Here is a 24510-nt window from a genome sequence, read left to right as displayed (position 1 = left end):
CCCCAGAGTTCATTTCCTTTGTTAAGCAACATAGGACCACACCATCCAACCTAAAAAACCATGGGGTCCTCAAGAGGTCATCTTGTCCGTGCCCCTGCCTCCAATAGACACGGTATTATAAGTCCCATTTTGAAGATGAGACTAGGGTTCATGTCCAGAATCAGTGAAGGGAGTGTGAGGACTAGAGCCCGACCTTCTAAATTCCACTCAGGTTCCGATCTCTCCCTCCCTGCTTTTAGATGATTCTCGGGTTGTTTCTGGTCTGTTCTCAGCTCCGCATGCTTCCCCAGCTAGACAGCAACCTCCTCCTGTGCTCCCCACAGGGTGGTGCACACAGCAGGTGCATACTCAATGTCTGTGGATGCAACGGGTGGATGAGTACAGGAACACGCTGGGTGTGTGCTGCGCTATCCAGGAAGCCTCGAGCAGGGATGTTTGGGGGAAAGGGTGGATGTGAACCGGCACTGGAAGGGTGTCTAAGAGTGTTTTAGTGAACCTGGGTTAGGGTATTTCTGTCTGGGACGAGAAGGACATCCAAGCCAGAGGGAATAGCATGTGCAAAGAGAGAGAGGGGAGGGGGAGGACGTGGTGTGATCAAGGAACAGTAATGGTTCTGCTGGACCTGAGCATGAGGTGGGGCTGGGACCCCAGGGATGGGGCCTGTCAGTCAGGCCGAGGAGTTGGGGCCCTGGCGTGGGGGTGGGCAGGTGGGGAGAGGGCAAGTGGCTGTCCAGTAAGCCCTGGGAGCCATTCCTGACCTTGCTGAGTAACTTCGTGCAAGTCACGTGCCCTCTCTGGGCCTGTTAACCACTCTGCACAACCGGGGGCTGGCACCCAGCCTCAGAACCTTCTGGGCCCCGCATGGAGTTATTCTGTGGTCGCTGCTTTCTTCCAGTCACAACAGACAATGGAGCTCTGCGGGGTAGATATGGAATATCTTTAATGCCCCCATTTCTTTCTGACCACGTGCAGCTGCGCTGACGTACCCTGCCAGCCCTCCCAGAGGCACGCGTCTCAGGGTTCCCGTTCACAAGGGAGCCTGGGTCGACATGCTCTTCTTTACCTTCAAGCCCTTCCTCTTGTGGAGCCCCGTCCAGGGCAGGCCAGCGCCGTGGGCCTGGGCGTGGCCCAGCTCCGAGGGCGGTGGCATCAGCGACCTCATCGGTCTCAGCATGGCGGTCGGCATCCGTGGCGTCGGCTCCTCCGAGGCCCCAGAGGAGGCAGGAGACAGTTCATCAGGGTCCAGGTTGGCATCGCTCCAGCCCTCGGAGCTGTCCCTGTGGCCATCCGGACCAGCGGCTTCATCCTCAGATACGGTGGCAGTCTCGGCCATGTCCTCCTCCAGGTTGCTGTCCAAGTCCCCTGCTGGGTGGCTGGTGGCGCCCTCAAACTTGCTGGCCGGGTGGACGTCTGCTGTATCCTCCTGTTGCTTCTCCGAGCCAAGTGGAGGTGCGCCACGGAGCCCCGCCACGGGCTGGGCAGGTGTCTTGGCTCTGCCCTGGCCGGTCCAGAAGAGGGTGAGCTCTTGGCGGCAGGCAGCCACGGCCAGGCTGGTGAGCAGGGTGCTGGACACCAGGTACAGCAGGGCGGGCTGGCCCATCTGCATGAGGACCATGGCGACAAAGGTGACCAGCAGGCCCACGGCGTAGGCCGCGGTGCAGGCCACGAAGTAGACCTGGCGTGAGCGGATTTGCACATCAAAGCGGTGACAGTAGGCCACCAGGAAGCCAGGGACCACGATGTCGCCGAAGCCCAGGATGGAAAAGGGCTGGTCGCACAACGTCAAGGCCGAGAAGCTCAGCCGAGGCACTTTGAGCACCATGGGTAGCCTCTCGTGGCTCAAGGAATCCGTGGGGCCCGAGGCCACTTCCACCATGATGCTCTCCCCGGTCCTGGTGAGGAGCAGCGTGACAAAGACAAAGAAGACATCGAAGGCCAGCAGGGCCAGCAGGAAAGAGGCACAGTTCTTGAGTGTGGGCAGCCGTACCCGCCGCAGGACGAAAAGGCAGTAGGCCACACCGAGCGTGTCCTGCAGGAGCCAGGCCCAGCGGTCCTCATTGCGGTGGGCAACCCAGAGGGCGGTCACCGCGGCGCACAGGCCGGCCAGCAGCAGCAGGGGCAGCCGCAGATGGGCCCGCTGGCTGGCCACGGGCTGCTGGGATTGCTGCAGGGGAAGGTGTCGCACCAGCTGGGCCAGGCAGGTGTAGAGGCCGGTGCCCGCGCCCAGGCCGAAGATGGCGATCATGACATAGACGAAGCGGTCGTAGAAGAAGTAGAGCAACAGCATGATGGAGCAGGACACGGTGGCCACGGCCCCCGTCGTGGCCGGCGTGAAGTCCACTGGCACGTCCTCGTCTTCTCCCTCCTGCCCCCCCGCGGCCGCCGCCGCCGCCGCCGCTCCCTGCTGACCGAGCCCGCCGGGCCCCCCTCCTGCTCGGGCCTGGCGCCGCTGCAGCTGGTCCGCCTCAGTCAGGCCCGCCCAGTAGCCGCCGGCAGCCACGGTGCCCACAGCCAGGATGAAGATGACCACCACGTTGTAGTCGAGGATGGGCTCGGGGGGCGCATACAGGGCCACGCGGACCACGGCGCTGCCGTGGGTGTGGCTGAGCATGTCAAGCATGTCGGCGTGGCGGAGCACGGCCACGGGGATGATGAGGCCCGGCAGGGGCTGGTGGGCGTCCTGGGATGCCAGGGTTGTATCGGCACACTGTTGGCTGCTGACCCGGCTCACGATGAGCAGCCCGTGGGCGCCTTGGCCCTGAGCCAGCCAGCCCTTAGCATAGGAACTGCAGTTGCCCCTCATAACCATGGCGGTGGTGTGGCGGAGGGGCCGCTGGCTGGGGGAGCCGGGCTGGGCCCGGTGGGAGGAGTCCCGGCCCGGGCACCAGGGTGCCACGGTGCCATCGTGCAGGGGCAGGAGTGGGGCGTGGTGCAGGTCCCGCGGGAGGGTGACATAGTCGGAGCTGAACAGGACGCAGTAGTCCTTGCTCCAATTCTCTGACACCACGTGGACCACGCCGTACTCCGCCCGGGCCGTGGCGCTGGCGAGGAGGAGGAGGAGGAGGAAGTAGCCCAGGAACGCCATCCTCCTCAGCCGCCTACCGCTGCGTCCCAACGTGGTAGCTGCACCCAGGGGCTGGGTGTGGCCCCTCTGTCACAGAGCAGCCTGGCCTCCTGTCTGGGAAACTGGAGCCACACCTACCGAGTCACAAAGCGGCACAGCCAGGGCCCAGGGGCACTGCTTGGGAGCACAGGGTCCTTCCTCGGTGCCCGTCCCCCAGCCCTGCCTCTGGTAGAGAGGTCCCCTGGGTCCCCCCTCTCTGCTCAGCTCCTGGTGGGCCTGGATCAGGTACTTTGAAATAAGACGTGAGAGGATGGGGTTGAGGATCCCAGACATGAATTCTGGACCAACTTTGACCCTTACGGACTGGGTAACTGGGCAGATGCTTCTCCTTTCTGCACCTCTGTTTCTTCAGCCGCCAAGAAATGAGAACACTGGACCAGAGGGTTTCTTTTCTTTTCTTTTTTTTTTTTAAGATTTTATTTATTTGAGAGAGAAAATGAGAGAGAGCACATGAGGGGGGAAGGGTCAGAGGGAGAAGCAGACTCCCTGCTGATCAGGGAGCCCGATGCGGGACTCGATCCCGGGACTCCAGGATCATGACCTGAACCGAAGGCAATCGCTTAACCAACTGAGCCACCCAGGCACCCCTAGACCAGAGGGTTTCTGAGGCCCCTGGGAGCCCTGGCCTCAGTGACCTTGCAAACTTTTATTGAGCACTTACTAAGTGCCACATACTTAATCTGTACGCATCACATCCTTGCAGGGAGGTATTACTATATCCAGCTGGTCTGAGGCTGCATGGCGTCCTCCAAAATCCATGCTCCAAGTGACACATGACCAGAATTTCATTTCTAGCTTCCCTTGGAGTTAGGAAAGGCCATATGGTCAAGTCCTTGCCAATGGAACTGAGCAGAAACGATGTGAGCCCCTCAGGAGCCTGGACAGAGATCATGAGGCTCCTCGTTTGTCTCTTCCCTTCTCACAAATCAGTCATGGGAAGGCCATTGACTATGGTGAGGAGAACATAGTCCTAAGGGATGGAAAGAGAGAAAGGAAAGGAAACAGGACCCTGGATATCTGCACAGAGCAGTGGTATGGGATGCTCACCACGGACTCTTGGACACATTATCTTCCTTAAGCCCTCGGCTCATTGTGGGTCTCTTTGTTATAGCAGTTTTACCTTACCTGAACACCCCCACTTCATGGGTGAGTAAACCTGAGCTCAGAGAAGCCCACCCCACAGGCCTCGGATCTAGCTCCCACACTGACCCCTCCCTTAGGCCTCAACCCGTCCAGGGAGCTGCCCGGCTCTTTGACTGCAGAAGGCCTCTTGGCCATGCAGCTCTGCCCCCTGCCTGGAGGCCTCGCCCGCTGCTTATTCTCATCCTTCAGGCCTGCACCCCAATGTTCTCTCCACCACCGTGGCCAGGAGCAAACAGGCCCCCTTCTTAGCATTCATGATCACAACTCAGGTCTTTGCTTATGTGTTTCCCGGTTTATTTTCTGTGTCTCCCTGGTCGAGTTCCATGAGGACAGAGACCTTGTTCCTCTCTCTGCTGCTCTCAGATTCTGGAATAGCAAATGATACTCAGAAAATACATGTGGGATGTGTGCATGAATGACCCTGCTTTTCAGTAGGAGGGACTGAGGCCCCGGGCAGTGAAGAGACTTTTCCAAGGTGACACGTGAGTGGTAGAGACAAGATGGAAACCCAGGCTGTTGGGCGGAAGATCTTATGGCTAACGCTGCCATGCTCTCACATTGTGCTCAGGGGACGGTGGCTGGCCCGCTTGTCCCAGATGACTGGGACAGGCTAGCAGATGGGTGTGTTGAAAAAAATCGCTTGAAGATGGGACTCATTAAAAATTCACCCCCATACTTTACCTTTGGTATTTAGAGGTGAGAACTTTGGAAGATAATAGTGTCATGAGGGTGGAGCCCTCAGGAATGGGATTGGTTTCCTTATAAGAGACACAGGAGAGATGATCTCCCTCTCCAACTCATGAGGATCCAGCCTGATGGCGGCTGTCTGCAAACCAGGGAGAGAGCTCTCATGAGGAATGCACTCAGCTGGCACCTTGATCTCATACTTCCCAACCTCTCAGAACTGTGTGAAATTGTACTTGTTGTTTAAGCCCCTGGTCTATTTGTTATACAGCCCATGCCGACTGAGACAAAGTCCAGAATCAAGGTGTTGGCAGGGCCCTGCTCCCTCCAAGACTCTGGGTAGAACCCTTCCCCATGTCCTTCCTCACCCCTTCCTCATTTGGGTGGTGGCTGGCAATCCTTGGTGTCCCTTAGCTGCGGCCACATCCCTCACATCTCTGCCTCTGCTGTCATGGGGCCTTCTCCCTCGTACTGCATTGGGGCCCATCCGGTGACTTCACCTTAACATGATTACATCTGCAAAGACCTCGTTTCCAATAAGGTCACATTTACAGTCCTGGAGTTTAGAACTCCAACGTATTTTTAGGAACACAATTCAACTTAGAAAACACATTTTATTTTCACTTTCACAGAGCATCCAGTCACTGATCTCCTTAAGGCGTCTGCTTTGATTACGGGTCCATCCCCTGGAGTTCCGAGTCGCCTTCCTTGTAAAATCCACACTGATGAGACACCATCCGTAACACCAAGCTTTGGGTTCCTTGCGGGGGCGAGGAGAGGTCCAGCTTCAAGGACCTTGCAAAGTGGTTGGCAACTAGAACCACATGGACTCTGCCACTCTCTTCCCACCCAGGTATTTCCATTTGTCTCACCCCCACCTGAGTTGACAGCTAATTGTTTGTGAGACTCAGATTGTGTCTTTCAACTGAGTTTTCGGAAGAGACATTTCTCCTTGTTTGTGCAATTCTGTTTCATCCATGGCTATAACATTTAATTCAATTACAAACAGTAATTGCAATGACAAGGTAACTGTCAAAAATACGTTGGGGAACAGAGCCAGCAGACTGGTGAGCGTACCCTCAGCTGATGCGGGGACATGTGGCAGGGCCTGGGGACTGGGGAAGGCTGCCCACCGCTCCTTCCGTGGGCTCCCATGGAAGCAAGACCTCTCTGCATTCCGGCACCTAGATCCGAGCACGGCAGGGCAGCTGGCCAGCCCCTTCCTGAGTGCTGTGATAAGAAAATTCTGTCTGGGCGCCTGGGTGGCTCAGTTGGTTAAGCGACTGCCTTCGGCTCAGGTCATGATCCCAGGGTCCTGGGATCGAGTCCCACATCGGGCTCCTGGCTCAGTGGGAAGCCTGCTTCTCCCTCTCCCACTCCCCCTGCTTGTGTTCCTGCTCTGGCTGTCTCTGTCTCTGTCAAATAAATAAATAAATAAAATCTTTAAAAAAAAAAAAGAAAATTCTGTCTGGATCCCCGCTGATGTTCAGCTTAGACCCTCGCTCCGGGCCCCACTCTCCCAACACAGGGAGTCTTGGATCTCTTAAAAACCGACCAGCACACCCACTGAGGTGGCTCTGGTTGAAAACACCAGTAGTAACAAGTTCTGGTGAAAATGTGGAGAAATTGGAACTCTCCTACGTTGCTGGTGGGCATGTGGAATGGTGCGGCCGCCCATAGAAAGCCATTTGGTGGGTCCTCCGTAAGTGAAACGTATGACCCTCAATTCCATCCCCGGAGTATATAACAAAAGGATTGAAAACAGGTGTTCAAAAAAAAAAAAAAAAACTTGTATGTGAATATTCATAGCAGCACTTTTCACAATAACATGGACTAGGCGGAAAGAACCCAAGTGCCTTCAGCGGATGAATGGATAGTGTGGACTCTATACGACAGAATGTCATTCAGCCATAAGAAGGAACGAAGTTCTGACACCTGCTATGATGTGGATGAATCTTGAAAACATTGTGCTAAGTGAAAGAAACCAGACACAAAAGGACAGATATTGTATGGTTCTATTTTTATGAAATATCCAGATTAGGGAAAGCTACAGAGACAGAAAGCAGGTTCCTGGTGGCTGGAGGCTAGGAAGGTGGGATGGGGAGTGACGGCTTAATGGGAATGGGGTTTCCATTAGGGTGATGAAAAAGTTCTGGAACTAGACCACTCTATGCCCCTATTTGGGGTTCAGAAACACAGGCTCCCCCAAAAGAGCCTGCTCCCGCCCTTCCTCCTTGATCTACCTTTGGGTTTCTGGTGTCCTGGCTCAAAGAATTCTCTTTAGGCTCACTCCCTCTGAGGCTCTTCCTGGGACCTGGCTCACTGAAGGCTTTTGGGTGTCTATCCAATCGCTGTTTCCCCAGATCCTCCCAACCCCCCCACCCCACGGCCCTGGAGCTGCTCCTCTCTCTGGCTGTTTGCAAGGGGCGCCCCGCACAATGCCCTGGAAGGCGCGGTCACTCAAGTGGCTGATGCTGCCAGGGGCGATGTCTCTGCCTTTTGTTTGGGGACCTAGGGAACACCTGGAGCATTTATCTTTATCCACTCAGGGCAGCAAGGACAGCTGACTTCGCAGAGCAGGCCTTAGCCCAGTGTGGCTGCTCAGGAAGGGTGGGGAAGGCGCCCAGCTTACCTGGCCCACTCACTGCCCTCACTTCCTGGCCCAGCGCTGTCCTAGATGCATGTTCTAGGGATGGTACAGACACTGAGAAGGGAGAAGGGACTGGATCCCCATCTGCTTCCTCCCCAACTACCGCAGTAATGAAGGCGAGTCTACCTCCACGTCATCCCCTGCCCTAGCTGGGCGCCCGCTCCACTCTCCCAGTCTCCTCTTGGTACGCTGAGCACACGGTCCCCACCCCTGCTTCTGCCCCCACCTGCCTTGGCCCAGTGGGCAATGAGGCTGGGCAGCAGGCATCTGTCCAGGACCCCTCGGAGGGGCACTGGGAGTGGGTGGCAGTCTGGTGGCCGAAGGTGGTCTCTGGAGTTATCTCCAAACAATGCTCGCATTGACATTTCCAACACATGTAGAGCTTTGAAAAATATACGTAGTGCAGGCCTGTCTTGAGCCCGAGCCTGACCAGCTGGATCTGCAGAGGTTGGCGGGCTGTACAAGGTAGGGATAGCAGGCAGTGCTCTGGCATGAGACAGCCACAGGGCTGGGGCACTCGGAGGCTGGGCCGGGCTCAGGAGTGGGCTCCCTAGCACCCACGTTTTGTAGGGGCCAACTTCTACATCCAGCTTTGTGTCTGCACGCTGTTGGTCCACAAACTAGGGAAACCGAGGAAAATATGTAGGGAGGGTATTGGAGGGAACTGTGGGGCAGAACTCCTGCTGCATAGGGTTAAACACGGTAGAGGCTGAGTGAGGCCAGCCGGGGCTCGCATCCAGCCATGCCACTGCTGGGTGCCCTGGGGCAGGCCTTGTACCCTCTCTGTGCCTCCCTTTCCCCATCTGTTAAGTGGGGATAACAGCCCCTGCCTCACAGGGTGGTATGAAGAGCAGGTGAGGGGCTTGGCTGTGCCTGGCACCTAGTAAGCACTCAATCAATGATAGTATTGCTGGTGTTGAAATGCAGAGACCAGCTCCCGTTTCTCTTTGGACTGAGGGTGGGCAGTCGAGTTTGGAGTCGGGGGGCTCTATGAGATGATCCTGAGAGACCCTTGAGCTGGGGGCTGATGACCCCCCTGCCTGGGCTGAACAGAGCCTGGGTGGGTGCAGGGAGACCCACAGAAGCTTCTGGTGGCCTGGACTGCACTGTTTGCAGTTAAGTATCATTTTAAGGAGTGGAGGGGTAGAGGATGTTGGCAAGAAGGGGAGTGCGTACTAGGAATCAGGATGGACGTACAGAACCCTCACTGCTTCCCCCAGCTGAGCTCAGCAACTGGACACTGGCCTTGCCATCTTTGGGCTGGTCCCATCTTCACCTGGGACTTGTCCCCAACCAGACAAGGCCTGGCTGAGGCCTCCTGCTACCCCCTCCCCCCAGAGCTGCTCTATCTGTCCTGGCCTCCTGAAACCCAAGCCCAGTGCCTGCAGCCCACTGAGGGGGTGGAAAGAGCCCTGAGCCTTTAATCTCAGAGGGATCACCAGGCCTCAGTTTCTTTGGCTGTAAAATGGGATGGTTCCTGCCTCCATGAGTTACTTGAGGATTAGATAATAAATGCTAAAAAGGATTTTGCTGATTGCAAAGCAGTTTACAAAGCCCACAATTAAGGTATTATTATCTGGATTCTAAAACCTCCCTCCCTCCCTAGCACGTGTTTTTCCCGCATCTGACTCCCTCCCCAGTCCTATCCCAGGGCATCTGACCCAGTAGTGGCAGCAGGACTGAGGAGGCCTGGAGGGGAAACTGAGGGCCCCAGGGTAGGGGCCATGTTGTCACACTCAGAGATGGAGGGGCCTGAACTAGAAAACCAAAACCCCACAGGGCGGTTTTTCCTCCATCTGTGCCCACGAAGGAGGGTCCCAGGGAGAAATGGGCTCGGGTGGGATACTCCAGAGACCACAGCCTCTGGGTGCGACGTGGAGAAGAGCTCTCCCAGGCTTGAGGGAGGGGCTGGTCCTGCAGTGACCCCCCCCCCCACACACACCCTGCAGCTGCTGGGCCTCTCCCCCGGTGTAGTGACGTGTGTATCCATCCGATCATCACACCCCCACTCACTCCCAAAGGACTTCTTCCCACCCAGTCCATAAACTGAACCTCAGGGCACAGTGACCCTCAGAAACTGCATCTGGGTGCCCATCTTCACCCTGGTCCCTGAGCCATGGGCTGCGGAAGGGTGAAACTCTGGGCTCCTGCCTGTGGCAGAGGAGATACAGTTCTTTGGGACCTGGATGTTCCTGAAGCAGCCCCTCCTCCCTTCAGTCTCTGAATGGGAGGCATCCTGAGGCTCACTAGGACCAGCTCGTGCCTGCCCGGGGCCCCCGAGCAGCTTCTCTGATGACTGTCAGCCTCGCCTTGGAGGTGGCCTCTGATGGCCCCCCAGAGCTGGTGGCTTCGCAGCTGGCTGCTGGGACTCGTCTTGGGGGTACTGCTCCTCTCTGCCCCTTGTGCTGAGCCTGGCAGGGCTGATTGCACAGCAGGTGCCTGGAGGGGGCCCAGGAGGCACCAGCAGGAAAGGGGGCGGTGCCCCAGCTCGGCCCCCCAGGACCTCTTCGCCATGCAACCTCTTTCCAATGTCCCCCGCTCCTCCCAGGCTCTTCCATCCTTGGGGAGCCCCCGCCCCCACAGCCCAGCTTGTGCAGGAGAAGCTTTGCTTTCTCACTTCTTTGCTGGGTGAAAGGCAGAGTTGGGAAAGATGTCTCGATCCTGGGCACTTTTGGTCCCTCCGGTTTGACACGTCCCTCTCTGGGACTTCTCCCTCACCCCCCACTTGTTCCGGAGGCTGTCAGCCTATCTCTGTCCTGGTGCCTCTGGTCCCCTCCCTGCGTCCCTGGTCCGAGACCCAGGAGTGAGAGCCAGGCTGCCCTGTCCCTGGGTGCCAGGGCGGAGTTTCTGTGTCCCACCCTCTCTCCTGCTCTGGGAGCTGGTGCGGGCTGCCTTCCACAGCATGCTGCAGCGCCCAAGCCTTCTCTCCTGGTCTTGTGGCCCATGTGGCTGGGGGAAGTGCACCCGGGAGCAGTCTTCCTCCCTTGTGTCCCCTGGGGTGGGCTGAAGGCTGGGTGTGCCCCACTCCAACTCCCCAAGCCTCTGCAGTAGGATTATGCTCCGGCTGTCTCCCGCAGTGGCTGTGGGGTGGGCATCCTCCACTCCGCTGCCTCCCTTTCCTGGCCTCGTGCCCCCACCCGCTTCCTGTGCTCCGTTTCCCTGAATTGGTTCTGGAAACCTTGTCTCTGGGTCTGTTTCTGGGGATCTCAAGCCGAGACAGTGTCAAGGCCTCCCTAACTACCTCCTGCTCCCAGCTCGGCCCCTCCCTTGGGGTTGGGACACATTCCTGTCCGGTCCCATTGCCACACCTTGGCTCAAGCTGTCCCCATAGCCCCCGCTCCATCCACAGTGTCCTTGGCCAGCACTGTTCACACGTGGCCCTTCTCTCCCCATGACTCCCCCCTTCTTTAAGAGCCGTCTTTGTCAGCTGGGTCCGCAGACCCATGCCCCCAGTTGCTCACCTCTCACCCCATCAGGATGGGTGTGGGTGGTGTCAGGTTTCCCAGCCACACGTAGGCCCCAAAGACTGAAAAGCGGCCTCCATTTCTCTGTGTGCTCCCCACCCAGCCCCGCACAGTCCAGGCCTTCACAGATGCTGGTTATTTACAGCAGCCTCCCCCCCAGAGCTGACACCCTTATCTCCGAAAGCCCGGCTCCACTGGCCCAGTACCTCCGGCCACGGGAGGGTCCGGGGGGGCTCGCTGGTTGCCCTAAGAGCCAGCTGTCCTGCTCCAGGACACTCAGGCAGAGAGGGGCCAAGTGCCCTGCCCCTTCTCCTACCTTCGATTAGCTAATCATGCTGCCCCAGAGGCCATCCAGGGGACCACAAATTCCCTGCGACCAGCAGAGAGGCTGCCCCGGAGGCCAGACCACTGAAGCCAGCAGGCAGGGGGGCCCTGAGTATTCTCTGCCCCCTGAAAGGGAGACTGGCTTTGTCTGGGGCACACCCTGGTTCTTGCTCACAGGACACTCTGTCTCCCTTCAACCCCCATCTTCCCACACAGGGGGAGACATCAGGGACAGGAGGTGACAGAAAGCAGGGTGTGATATTGTGGGTGGTTAAGGAGGGGGAGCCTGAGTGGCCTGCAGGGGAGTAAAGGTCCAAGGGTGCAAGGCAGCAAGACAGGGCGTTTCTGATGGCAGTGCCACAGATGAAATCACGGTGGCTTGGGAGGGTTTCTTGTGGTGTGTCCTGTGATCTGATGATGTCACCTGATTTCTAATGACCTTGCCTGGGGCTTCTAGCAACCTGGCCTTGGCTCCCATTTTTACTGGAAAGCGTTGCCAACACCCGGAGGCATCATCACGGTGATGCTGACACCAGAGTTTCCCATGATGCCCCTAGGACAGCGATTGGCACCCCCCGGGGGCTGAGAACAGGCCCCAGGTCTCCGGTGGGCTGGCCGTCTTGTGCTCTGGGAGAAGACACCTCTCGGAGGGACCCATGTGTTGCTTTGGATTTCCAGCTGGCCATTTCCACTCCATTCTCATTCCATCTCCAGGGAAGACTGGGGCACGGGGGAAGCCAGAGGCCCTGGACCCAGACCAATCCTAGAGATTATTTCCCGTTCATCCCGTGGCCCAGATCGTGGCTGCTCTCACAGGCCTCGAACTCCTGCTCAGCCGGGGGTCGGGTGTGGGGTGGGTGCCCAGGCTGTCAGTGCCAGCAGCTTCTGGGGATACAGAGTGTGGGAAGGGGCTGCTCCCCTCCACAGACAGGGCAGCTGGCCAAGCCTGGAGCCCATCTTCCAGTCGCTGGCCCGCCAGCTCAGACCGCCGTGGACTGCTTGATGCTGTGGAAGCTGACCCGGGTCGGGGAGGTGGGGATGGACATGGCGCGGGCCACGCGGGCACGGATCGAGTGCTTGTCCTGCCATCGGTGCCACCTCTTCCGGATGGCCGAGCGGACCTGCGGGCACGGAGCAGAGCACGATGTCTGAGCCCGGGGGCCACTGCAAGCAGCTGTACTTGTGAGCAGTGCGCAGGTGTGCAGTGTGCAGTTGTGAGATGCACAGGGCGCCGAGCAGCAGGCGGTGACATTCACATCGTCAACGTTGTTTATTTGCATATTTGTTAGGATGATTTTTCTCAAGTGTTCTGAGAAGGGGTGCTTTCTCCCCATCCACACAAAGGCAAAGGCATCAACCGCCTTTGCCATGAAGAATTCCTACCGTCAGCACAAATGCATGCCCTGCCCAAGGGCTCAGCCCTTCCTGGTTTCAACAAGCCTTTTCATAGACTCATTGATGAGACTGAAGCCCAGGCTTCTGACCCCCTCCCCCGCCCCCGTGCCACCTGTCCATGAGAGCAAAGGAGTGGGCTTGCCAATATAGGAACATGTGGGTGGATGGCAGGGACCTTCCTGGGGCTCCCAGCAGCATCCCCATTAGAGACTTGGGGGCAGGGAGGAGAGAACTGGCGTGTGGAGGGCAGAAGGAAGCTACAGACAATCGCAGGTCCCAGGAGGCCCCCCACCATGCTGGGCTCTGGGGCCCCGGTGTCCTTACCTCACTGTTGAGGAAACAGTAGAATACAGACACGAAGAAGCCCTGGGGTGGACAGAGAAGGTGGGTCAAGGGACAGGGGCAGCTGTGGCCCTACCTAGCCTCCGGGCCACCCCCTTCCTCTCCACAGCCTCCTGCCCCTCCGGGCCCCTGCCTGGAAGAATCCCACCCAAGGGGGGATGGGGGACAGCCAGGGCCAGAGTGAGGGGTGGGCGGCGGTACCTGGAAGGATTCCAGGAAGGAGTTGAAGTAGATGAAGATGACCCGGGAGACCTCGTCCTCCCCAGGGTTCACGAAGAACAGCATGTACGTGATGCCCAGGAGGGGAAGCAGCACCAGAGTGGCCTTCACAGCCTTCCTGAGGTGGGGCGGGGTGGGGAGGCCCAGAGTCACGGCCCACCCCAGGAGGGGGGGAAGAGGGCCGGGCCTGGGGGGAGGGGTGCCAGGTCCCCAGAATGTCTGAGATGGGGAGCTGGGGTTTTCAGGAGGGGCTGTTGGACCTGTGTCCGAGGTTGGGATCTCTGGAGCCCCCATGGTTGGGGGAGGGAGGTGGGCCGGGTTACCTGTACTGAATGGTCTCAGATGTGGTGGACGCCCGGAGTTTGGTCATGAGAATGCGGACGATGTTGAAAAGGAAGATAAAATTGATCTGTAATTAGAGCACACAGTGGGATGGTGTGGGCGTGTGTGTGTGGGCAAGATGCTGGAGGCAGGCGGGGTGGACAGGGCAGGGCCTCGGTCTGCATGGGGACCCTGTCGGTCCACAGGAGACACTGACTGTCCCCCTCTGCTGCCCGCCCCCCTCCACCCAGGTTCTTACCAGCAGGACCAAGATCATGGGGCCCTGGTAGATGTAGTCAGTATATACCCCAGGCCTTTTGCCAAACCAGCACCTAGAAAGCCACAGAGGGGAAGTAAGTGGGAAGGTCACCTGGGTCCAGTTCAGCAGCATGGGGAAGGGCAGTGCTTGGCCAGGGCAGGACTGGGGCCAGAAGCCAGGAGCTGGGTGTCTCAATTCCAACCCCGGCAGAAGATCAAGATCCCACCACAATGCCTCAGTTATTCATCTGCAGAATGGGCAGACAGCACCCTGTATCAGGAGATGTAAAGCTGGAAGCAGGCAATGTGGCGGGGGGGGGGGGTTGTGGAAACAACCCCTGAGTGGAGCAGGCCAGGGCTCAGCACACCACTGCTCTCCTGGGGCCCCACTGGGGCTCTGGCACCAGCCCCATCCTGGTGCCTGGTGCCCGTTATGCAGTGGGCCCCCGGCAGCCAGCGATCTCTGAATCCCTTATTTGCAGCCCGAATGACCCCCAGGCCGAGATTCCACAAGTTTCACCTGTTTGAGAGCCAGAACTGCTTTTCATTTTCTTGAGTTTCCCTCCAGCAATCTCTTGGGGGATCTGGGGCGTGGGTTGGGATGGGGCACATGGAAAGTCCCATGTCCTTGTGCAGAGAAATGGCCCCCAGGGGATGCAGACCCACAGTGCTTAGAAACTGAGATTTTTATGTGAAACCTCTTGACTTTTTAAAGGTTTGAAATGGATTGCAGTTTTCAAAAAACACCATGTAGGCCAAATACGAGCTAGACCCCAGACGCCGAGTCCCGGCGTCTACAAGTTCTTTCTGGTGTCTCACACCTGGATCCCTTATGCTGCAGTGTCAGCACCTTACCGCTAGATGGGGCTCCAGAGCCGCTCAGACAGACGTAAGATAGGCGCCCTTAACCCTCCGAGACACACTGGGCAGCTTTTTGAAACCTGCTCTTCCTGTCCTCCCCTGTACTCACTTGCACACCTGCAGGACAGGCACCATTGCCCAGGGTTTACGATGCTCCTGTGCCAGGACCCAACATCCCGGGCATGACCCCCAAGCCCCCAGTGGTTTCTGGCAGCTGGCCGCCCTCCCCTACCCGGTCGGCTGTGCCAAAGCAGAGCAAGCCAGCAGGGCCAGAGCCAGGAAGGATCAGCCAGGCAAATATGAATATCATTTTCCAGGCTCCTTGTCGAGCCCAGTGAGGTTGTGGCGGCCCCTCCCCTCTATGGGGGTGGGGAGCAGTTGTCATTGTGACGGAGGCCACTTGGAACCCCACTTAGACAGCGGGTTCCTGAAAATGCTTTGGCACCTCCCCGGCTGTCTGTATCCACATTTTCTGCCTTTCTCTCAGTGATTCTCAGTCTTAGCAGCTAAAAATCACGGTGCCCGGGGCACACTCCAGACCAATTACGTCCCTCTCTTTGAAGGTCAAGCTTGGGCTTTGGTGTTTTCTAAAGCTTCCTGGGTGATTCTAATGTGAGCCAAGGCTAAGACCCACTACAGTAGAAATCTGATTTTCAGGAGCAATTGGGAATACCCGAGACCAAAGTCACTTCAGGACTTCAGAGCTGGAAGGACTCTATGAGATCATCAGGATTCATTTCTATTAAATCCATAGAACCTTTTGTAAAACAAACCTTAATATTCATAGAAAACATTTATATGGCCTTTACTATGTGCCAGACACTCTTTTAAAGGCTTACTACTATATGAACTCCTGTCATCCCCACAAAAACCCTTTGTGGGAGGCAGTTTTACTGGGATGCCCATTTTACAGATGAGGAAACTGAGGCACACCATAGTAACTAGCCCGAGGTCATAGAACTACTTAATGATGGGTCCATGGTTCAGAATCTGGGCCGTCTGTCTCCAGACACTGTCAGTAACGCTTATGCTGTTCATGAAATCCCAAGACAGATAAAGGAGCCTGGATCCACCTGTCTAGTCAGCCCCACCTCGAGTAGAGCACTGCTGGGGACGCTCAGATCGAGTCCAGCCCCCAGCACCCTCCCCTATATGGATAAAGAAACCATGGCCCGCCAGGGAAGGTGATTTGGCCTAAGGTCCTTGGGGAGCGTCAGGCGGAGCTGGGCTGGGAGCCTGGACCTCGGGGCTCAGGGGAGGAGGGGACTTACTTCTCATTGTCATAGTACAGCTTTCCGATGGCCCAGGCCACGATGATGGGGAAAGGCACACCTGGGGAGAGACTGGCTGTCACAGGGCTCATCAGTGGGGTCTGGGGGATGCAAGGTCTGGAGGAGCCTCGTGCGACCCAGAGCCTCGAGGTGGGCACGGGTTCCCCTGGGTAGAGCTCATACTCTCGCATCCAACTTGCTGCACTCCACCCGCAAGTAGGAGCAGAGGGCCGTGGTGCTCACCCCACCCCCGGACCTGGCCCTGAGCTCGCAGGCCCCCTCACCAGCTGGCCAGAGTGTGGGTGCGGAGGGGACAGCCTGGCCGGGGCAGGGGCCGGCGCGCTCACCCCAGCCGATGCAGATGAACATCCACTTGCGCAGCCGGTCGGTGGAGTAGGTGAGCACAATGGCCGTGTGCAGGTAGCAGCCCTCCCCGAACATCCAGAAGAAGTTGGTCACGTGGAAGTAGTTGTAGGCGGCCGTCACCAACCTGCACCAGCCCTACCACCACCCCCCCAGCAGAGATGACACTTAGAAGGGGGGAGGGGGCGTGGCAGCGCAGCACCCCACCCTGGGTCTGGGGCCTCAGTAGGATGCGCCCCGCCCCCACCAGGGAACCATTCCTGTTTTATTGGGCCTCGAGGCCTGTGCCTGGCCCATTTTCCACCAGGGCCATCCCATCCAGACCCTTCCTCTGACCCTGGAGCTGCCGCTCCAGGACATACCACGTTGCTCTGGTGGACTTCGGGGCTCATGGTGAACTGGACCACAAACCACGTGGCATTGCGCAGGATGAAGGCCGAGATAAGGTTCCAGTGGATGATGTTTCTTAGGCACCGGATGCTCCTAGGGGGCAGCAGGGGAGGGTGGGTGATGGAAGCAAGGGAAGGGAAGAGGAGCTGAGGGACGGGCCGCCAGCATCCCTCCAGCCCAGATGGGTTGATGGGGAAACTGAGGGCAGGGCCCACTGGCTAAGTCACACCGGGAGGTGGCAGCAGAACTCTCCTGATGCCCCACAGGGCCCTTCCTCCCGGAGACCCACCCAGACCTAAGCTCTGGTGGCAGAGCCTGCCACACAGTTGATGCTCCAGGGACCAGGGGCTTCTTGCTTACTGGGGATGCCCCTCCTCTCATGGCATCCCTCGTCTCCCTGTAGCTCCCCGTGTGCAGGCCTGACGCTCAGCTCCTACCCCTACCCCTCTTCCTGGCACTGCTGGCTTGCAATAGTGCTGGGCCCACTCAGGTTCGAACCCAAAGGGCTCCACCTTCCCGGCCTCCCAGATGGGTGCATCCCGGCATGGGTGGGGGTGGCACAAGGCGAGCCTGGGCTTCAGCCATCCCCCGTCCCCCTAGCAGTGACTGGGCTGGGGGGCAGCAATGGCCCTACCAGAGGTTCCAAGGGACCTGGGACTCATCTATCTGTCACCCCCTCCCACTGAGGTGAGGGGGCAGGGGCCCCCCCTTGCCAGCGACCCCTCACCCAGAGCTGCCTCCTGCATCTTCCTTCTCTACCCTGCTCAAGTCCCGGGCCTACACAGCCTTTCTCACCTGAGCCGCAGAAAGAGGACAAAGGCCACCAGGAGGGCCACCAGGGAGATGCAGTGGCCCAGGTAGTTGATGATGACAGCGACATGGTAGTGTACCTTGCTCTTCTTCTGAGGTAGGGGAGAGGGACAGAGGTGAGACTCCCACACAGCGGCACCCCTGCACCCACTGGACATGTGAGGACAGCCCCCTCGGTGGCCGAGACGGAGTTGGTAATAACAGTAGTTACTCCCCTGCCCGAGCCCCGGCTGTGTGTCGTGCATGTCCCTGGAGCTGTGCCGTCCAATTTGAGACTGTTGTCTGTCTGTCTGTCTGTCCCTGAATCCCACGCCCTGACCACTGCTCCGTCCTGTTGGACAAATACCGGCTACCTCGGGGCTCTGCATCACACAGGGGTGCCCACTCCATGCACACGGCTCTCACACTCACCTTTCCCTTCTGCCCAAACATCAGGGGGCCATCCAAGGTCCCTCAGCCTCAAACCATCTCTTAACCAGCATGACAGACTGGCGAGGTGCTGAGGCTACAACCGTGTCCCCCACCCCATGATGGGGGACCGGTGGTCCCCAGTGCCCAGCTCTAGGCAGACAGGTCCCGAGAGGGCAGGGCCCACGGAGCCAGAACCGGGCACACAGTGGAGCTCCATAACTGTGTGAAGGAAGGGGAAATGGTTGTTGAAAGCGGCTGGCTTTGCAAAGTGGGGGAGGGGCCCTGTTAGCACCTCCTCCCCTTATCCTTTCAGGGTTCTGGAGTGGGGCCAGGCCATGAGGACACACAGACACTGGCCAGTGGTGAGAAAAGGGTAAGTTCACAAAGGCCTTGTTCAACCTTTCAGGGACACTGAAGAGCACCTGGCTCTCCATAGAAATTCCTATTGGGATTCCAGAATCCTTGGACGTCAGAACTGGTCCTAAGGATCGAGTCCAGCCCCACTCTTCTTCCAGATGCGGAAACTGAGGCCCAAACTCACCCACCCAAGCTCCAAGAATGTACCTCTGCAGCAGGACGCCGAGCGGGCATCCGAGGAGAGGCCAAGCCCTCCCTCCCCCTGCTCTTCCCAGAGCCCACCACACCCCTTCTGAAGGCACATCCTCACTGAAGAACCTCTAAGGGACTGATTTTCCTGGCAGAGGCTTTCAGGAACGTGGCAGGAAATCACATTAGCAACTCAGGCTCCGAAGGGTTGAGACCCACTGAGGTGTCAATGGAGGCAGAAAACAGAGAGAGAGAGAGAGAGAGAGAGAGAGAGAGGCAGACAGAGAAGCCATGGTGGAGGGGAGCGGGGGGAGAGGGGAGGGGAAGAAGAGCAGAGGGTATCTATCGCCACCATGCAGATGGGGAACAGTCTCTGAGTGCCTGGCAATAGATGCCAAATCCAAAGACTCCAGAAGATATGCACACATCCAGTCTGTCTGGAGCTGGTACTTAATTTCTTTTCATTACATTTTCTGCAAATCCAAGTTGCGAAGCCCCTGGGTAATAACAATGCCTGTGGGTTGGAACAGCGTGATGCCCCAGCTCTGTTCACAGGCGCAGGTGAGCAAGCAGGATGTGCAGGGAACCCCTTCACCACCACATGCCATCAGCCTCCCGCCCCCCCGACCCCCACTGCAGCCCGAGCCTGGGTTGTAGGTTGAGGTGGGACGAGTGGGATTTATTCAGCACCTACTCTATGCTGGGCACTGTGCCAGGGGCTTTACAGAGGTCATTGCTTTTCTTTCTCACGACGGCCCTCAGAGACTGTCCTTCTGTCTGTTTTTTCCAGTTGAAGAGGCTGCATAATCAGCCCAAGCTGCCTGGCCAGCTCCTAGACCCCCTCCTCCCATGCCCCGCCCCCCCAGCCGTGGTGCATTTCTGAGAGACAAGCAGCGCCCAGGATCCTCGGAGGGCTTCTGCAGGGAGCATGGGGGCGAATGAGGGGTTTTCTCCACCAAGGCCAAAAGGGGAGAACTGGGCCGACCCATTCAGGGGGCTGCCTCAGGGTGACTCCTCCAGGTGGAAGGCCCTGGCCGAGCCCAGCCCCTCGTCTGCCACACCAGCCTGGTGCGGTCTGAGAGATGGCAGCCCAGCAGCCCGCGGGCTTACAGTGCCAAGAGCCGGGGGAGACCGCCCAGGACGCGGCGGGGCCACCGCAGGAGATGGCCGGCCACGCTCAAGAGACAGCCCGGCATCCTTGGAGACGGTCAGCAATAGCCTGAGACGAAGAGCCCGCAATATCTTAGGAGCCAGCCAGCGACACTCCAAGAGACCCTTCTGACGGCCTGCGAGACGGCCACCGTTAACTGCAGAAGCAGCGGGGACAGCTGAAGGACACATGGACACAGCCAGTCCCTGAGAACCTGACCAGCACTGTCCCTGTTCAGTGTGGAGACCGGCTGGTACCGTGAGGAAGGGGTCACAAGGTGGCTCTGGGTGGAGCCACTCCGCCATACTCTCAGTGACCAGGACCCAGTAAGGAATTAGTGCCCGGCCAACTTCAACCAGACTCTGCAAGACACACCTTGTCCCAAGTGGTGGCCGCGTCCAACCTATCCCAATGCCTTTGCAGGATGACTCTGAGTGCTCGCTCCAGCCTTCCCCCTGCTCCCGCCCCGGTCTCTCTCCCACCTCTGCCTGTGCCACTCTGTGGCTCTTTCTCTCTCTCTCTTTCTCTCTCTCTCTCGTGCGCGCGTGCCAGCTGGTTTCCAGAGCTACTCCCTTACCCCACCCGTGGGCACTCCAGCCCCTTACTCCTCCAGGTGTGGTCCCCAGACCAGTGACACCAGCATCACCCGGGAGTTTGCAAGAATCTGAAGCCCTGTCCCAGACCCACTGAGTCTGAACCCTCATTTTAGCCAGAAGCCCCAATGATTCTTAAGCGTTTCAGAAGTTCTGGTCCAACCAACACTGCTGTGAGCAGTGAACCCCAGCTCACAAGCCTACACCCCCAGAACCCCTTTCATGTGGCATCAAGGTGTGCCCTCCCAGGAAGTGCCCGGGCTCCCCAGATCAGCAGGTGTGGGGGAGGGAAGCAGAGCATGTATAAGTGTCACGGGAGGTGGGGGTGAGTCTGGGCTGTGGGGGCGGGGTGGATGTCACTGCAGGGAAGGGAAACTGTGTCTGGGGGGTGCTGATATGGAGAGTGGGGGCCAGTGCAGGGCGGGGGTCAGTGCCATTCCCAGGGTTGGGCCATCAACAAGTCAAGCTTCCCAGCTGGGGGCTTGTCCCCTGGTGGTGGTGGCCGTAGGCAGTCTCCTCCCTGGCCTGGCCTCTGGGCGCCCTCACGAGTCCCATTTCATGGGGCAGCCCTTCTTCAAATCCATTATCTGCAATCCCCTGGGGCACTGGTGCTTAATTAGGGCTTAGCCCAGGCCCCAGAGCTGAGAAATCAGCTGCTCCGTTAATTGGAGACTTCTCTTCCTCTTCTTGATAGCTCAGGAGTGGATGGGGAATCTTGAGAGTGGGGAGGGGTCTGGCTAGAGGCTAGAGGCTGGCAGAAGGGAATGGCATTTTCAGTAATTAAATTAATTGATTACCCAGAGTGCCAGGCAGCCGGGCTGGCAGGGGCTGCCCGGGAAAGGGGTGGGTGGCAGCCCCCACCGAGTCGGTAAGCAGAGGAAGGGGGTGCCCGTGTTACCTGGTCTCCTCATCAACAACCCCCCACCCCCCAGGTGTACCCTACAACCTCCCCTGACCCCTGGTGAGAGGAGAGGCAGAGGGATGGCGCATGGATGGAGCGCCCTCCACAGACCAAGACACAAGCGGACGTGACCCTCTCTCTCTGGGCCCTTTTACGGACGAGGAAGCTGGGCCTTGGTGAGGCTAAGTTGCCCACCCAGGGTCACACAGAACATGTGCTGGAACCAGAATCCAAACTGCAAACCAGCCGCCTCCTAAGCCCATGCTGTTCCTGTTATCCTGCCAAAGAGGGGACTGATGAGAAGCTGGTGTTCCCCAATCCTCCTTCTCCCCCTCACCCCACTGGTAGAGAGAGGGAGAGACCCCTGTCATGGCAAAAGGGGTGGGAGCTACAGGGTGGTGTCCCCCATCAGCCAACTAGAAGGACGGGGCTTCAGTTAGAGCAGGAGGGATTTGGGTGAACCGTGAACTTCCTCTGACATTCAGGGGGCTCCATGCAGGGGGAAGGCAGGGAGCAGCTGTGGCCCTCCAGCTTTTCTCCTTTTCAAGAAGGCGATAGACGCCTCCTCCTCGGGGGTCGGGGGAGGGCAATTTGTTTTAAGCCAGGAGGCTGGCCTGACCTGCAGTTGGAGATACATCATTGCCTCAGGCTCTGCACACCCAGCAGGACAAGGTGGGGTGCAGTGGAGGGCTGAAGACTTCTTGCCTTGACCGTGCCTCCCCCATACCTTCTCCCCATGGGTGTGAGCTGTGGTCTAAGTTGTCCACAGCACTGACCTCACTTTCTGCCTCGTCTCCTGGGTGCCAGGTAAGGAACTCCCCATCAGGCTGAGTGGTCTTCTTGCCCAACCCCGCCCCAGATCTTCCGGCCCAATTATGTTTCTTGACCCCACTTTCCTCCCTCAGTCCCCCCCAGGGGTGGGGGTGCCCTCATCTGCAACCCCAGGACTTCCCAGGCTGGCTCACTATGTGGGTGCTTAGCACCCTGCTCAGGTCAGGGGGGCCGGGCCAACCCACCATGGCCTGTGGGAGACCACGAGACTGGCCTGTGAGTGGAGATACCAGCAAACCTCTCTCCGGCATCCCTAGTAACTCACCCTGCCAAAGCAGCCCCACCAGAGAACGTGCCATTCTTCTAAGCTAAACTGTGCCCTATGTCTGCAGCTTCAGGAAGGAGACAGCAGAGTCCCAGTGGCTCAGTGACAAGAAGCCAGGCAGCCTGGGGAAGGGGGCCACCAAAGCACCCAGGGCCGGGTGGGTGCAAGGTGGTGAAAGCCGTTCTTCCTCCACCAACCTCACTTCCCACTGAGCTCCTGGTGGGGGGCAGAAGCAAGCCTCCACTCCAAAGCCCAGGTTCTAGGCTCTGACTCTCTCTGGCTGTGTAACCTTGCGTGAGCCACTCCCCCTTTCTGGGCCTCAGTCTCCCCACCTGCAAGGTGAATGGGTTGCACTAAATCAGAGTTATTCACTCCCCCCACCCCCATCAGAAGGTCCCCTGGGACTCTGTACGTCCTCCTTGGAGATTTTGATTTATCGGGTGTTGGATGAAGCCCTGGGGCCTATATTTGAACAAGTGCTCTGTGTGGCTCTTATTACCAGGCAGATTAAGTGAGGATGGAGGGTCTCCAAGGTCCCTTCCAATTTAGATCTTTTAAGCGCTGGAATTCTCAGGACGGTGTGGATCCGCCCCCTTCCTCCATTGCCCGGATGCCTGGAGCCCTCACACAGCCTGGGGTGTCCTCCCGTCTGTCCTTTGCTGTCTGCTCACTCATTTTTCCAGCTCCATGACCCTCTCCTTCCTCAGCACCTACTGAAAGGGTGCGTGGAGATGGAGGGGAGGGGGCACGGAGGATGGGGGCAGCAGCAACACCAGATACACCCGTGCCTCTGCCAAATGCCACCCTGAAGAGATTATTCATTGCGGCGCTGTTAGTAATAACCAGACTGAGGATAAAGATTGGTTAAATAAACGACGGCACATTTTGCACAATGTGGTATTACGCAAATGTAAAAAAGAATGAAGAGGCTCTTTACGTACTGATAGGGAACAGTCTCCAAGACGTTGGGTCGTATGCAAAAATCAAGGTGTCAGACAGTGTGGAGAACATGCAGCATTTGGATTAAAGCCAAAAAGAGTATCTCTGTATGTAATTACTCACATACGCAGACAATGTCTCTGGAAGAACACCTAAGAAACTGGCCTTGCCTCTGGGGAGGGAACCCAGTGGCCGGGACAGGGCGGGAAGGAGACTTCTCTGTGTTCCCATTTGTACCTTTTGAATTTTGTATTATGTGTAAGCACCATCTTCTCAAAAACATTTAAATATTTCAAAGCCTCGCCAAGGGCTTTTTCCAACGGCGCTGCTCCCCACCGCCCGCCTCCATCTTTGGTTCTGACACAGCGCCCCCTGGCGGGACCCGGATGTGCCGCGCAGGTGGGTGATGGGTGGAAGGGGAAGGAGCAAGGACCCAACTCATCTGTGTCAGAGCCAGCTGCCGCCCTCTTGGCTCAGCCTCCCTTGGGGATGGCTGCTCACAGCCATGATGCTGGGCACCCGCACAGCAGACCCAGACCTGAGCTGGGGCCTCACCCACCGTCCACACTGGCAGCCTCACCTCCCCACTGAGGATCTCCTGGCACTCAGAGTAGTTCACGCGGGCGGCCCAGCTGCCATTGGCCAGGCACTCCCTGTAGCCATTGTCTGGAAGAAGGAGAGAGAGTCAGAGTGAACCATGGGCTCCTCTCCCAAAGAGCAACCCAGGCATCCATCTGTCCATCAGTCCGTCCATCTATCCATCCATCTGGGCCAACACAGAGGCCTGCTTGCTGGGGGACTCTGGAGTTGAAGCTGAGGAGAGGGCCTTCCCTACTACCCCCATCTTCTTGCCTCTTTCTGCCTGCTGGCCCCAATAGGGCTGCCCACTCAGGCTGCCATGATCGTGTCCATGCGGTGGGCCCCCGGGCAGACTTGACCAGCCTGCTGGGGCTGCTTCCTTGCAAGACCTTATGTGGCGGCAGATTATGTGGTGGGTGCCCTTTGGAGAAATGTCCCATTTTGGCATTTCACATGGTAGCAAAAGGGATGGTGAGAGCTGATGAGTTGATTCTCCTTCACGAGGCTGGGCATGCTATGGTGGAAGGGTACGTGGTGACAGCTGATGTGGCACATTGGAATGACTATCTGCAGTGAGGTTTCCCATGGGGGGGGTCCATGTGGCAGTGTTTCACATGGGGTGGGGCCCACAGGGCAGGGGTTGGGGAAGGTCCTCATGGTGGCATTTCTCTAACAG

At 58.1% G+C, this 24510-nt stretch overlaps 2 protein-coding genes across 2 annotated transcripts; both read right to left on the bottom strand.

The window, feature by feature from the left end:
* Nucleotides 1-1027: 1027 nt before the first annotated feature.
* SPPL2C (signal peptide peptidase like 2C) lies at nt 1028-3085 on the bottom strand. The gene has a single exon (XM_035030368.1). It carries the CDS (start codon nt 3083-3085, stop codon nt 1028-1030), a length of 2058 nt encoding a protein of 685 aa, XP_034886259.1.
* A 9284-nt stretch (nt 3086-12369) lies between these two features.
* Nucleotides 12370-17942, bottom strand: LOC118027169 (corticotropin-releasing factor receptor 1-like). Its single transcript, XM_035030367.1, has 9 exons — nt 17605-17942; nt 16782-16902; nt 16404-16557; nt 16057-16117; nt 13926-13998; nt 13669-13754; nt 13328-13463; nt 13109-13150; nt 12370-12510 (listed from the first exon to the last, which is right to left on the bottom strand). The coding sequence occupies exons 1-9, from the start codon at nt 17862-17864 to the stop codon at nt 12370-12372; spliced, it is 1074 nt and encodes a 357-aa protein (XP_034886258.1). The 5' UTR covers nt 17865-17942.
* Between the last annotated feature and the right edge of the window lie 6568 nt (nt 17943-24510).

The sequence above is a fragment of the Mirounga leonina genome, unplaced genomic scaffold (genome assembly GCF_011800145.1).
Source record: "Mirounga leonina isolate KUSES-001 unplaced genomic scaffold, KU_Mleo_1.0 Mir_364, whole genome shotgun sequence".
NCBI lineage: Eukaryota > Metazoa > Chordata > Mammalia > Carnivora > Phocidae > Mirounga > Mirounga leonina.
This window is presented reverse-complemented; position numbering and strand designations above follow the sequence as displayed.

Coding starts and splice junctions, on each gene's coding strand:
- LOC118027169 (XM_035030367.1), bottom strand. CDS start 17,864: ATGCACGACACACAGCCGGGGCTCGGGCAGGGGAGTAACTACTGTTAT. Junction 16,903..17,604: donor GTCCTCTTTCTGCGGCTCAG/GTGAGAAAGGCT, acceptor GCTGCCCCCTAG/GAGCATCCGGTGCCTAAGAA. Junction 16,558..16,781: donor AAGTCCACCAGAGCAACGTG/GTATGTCCTGGA, acceptor GGGTGGTGGTAG/GGCTGGTGCAGGTTGGTGAC.
- SPPL2C (XM_035030368.1), bottom strand. CDS start 3,085: ATGGCGTTCCTGGGCTACTTCCTCCTCCTCCTCCTCCTCGCCAGCGCC.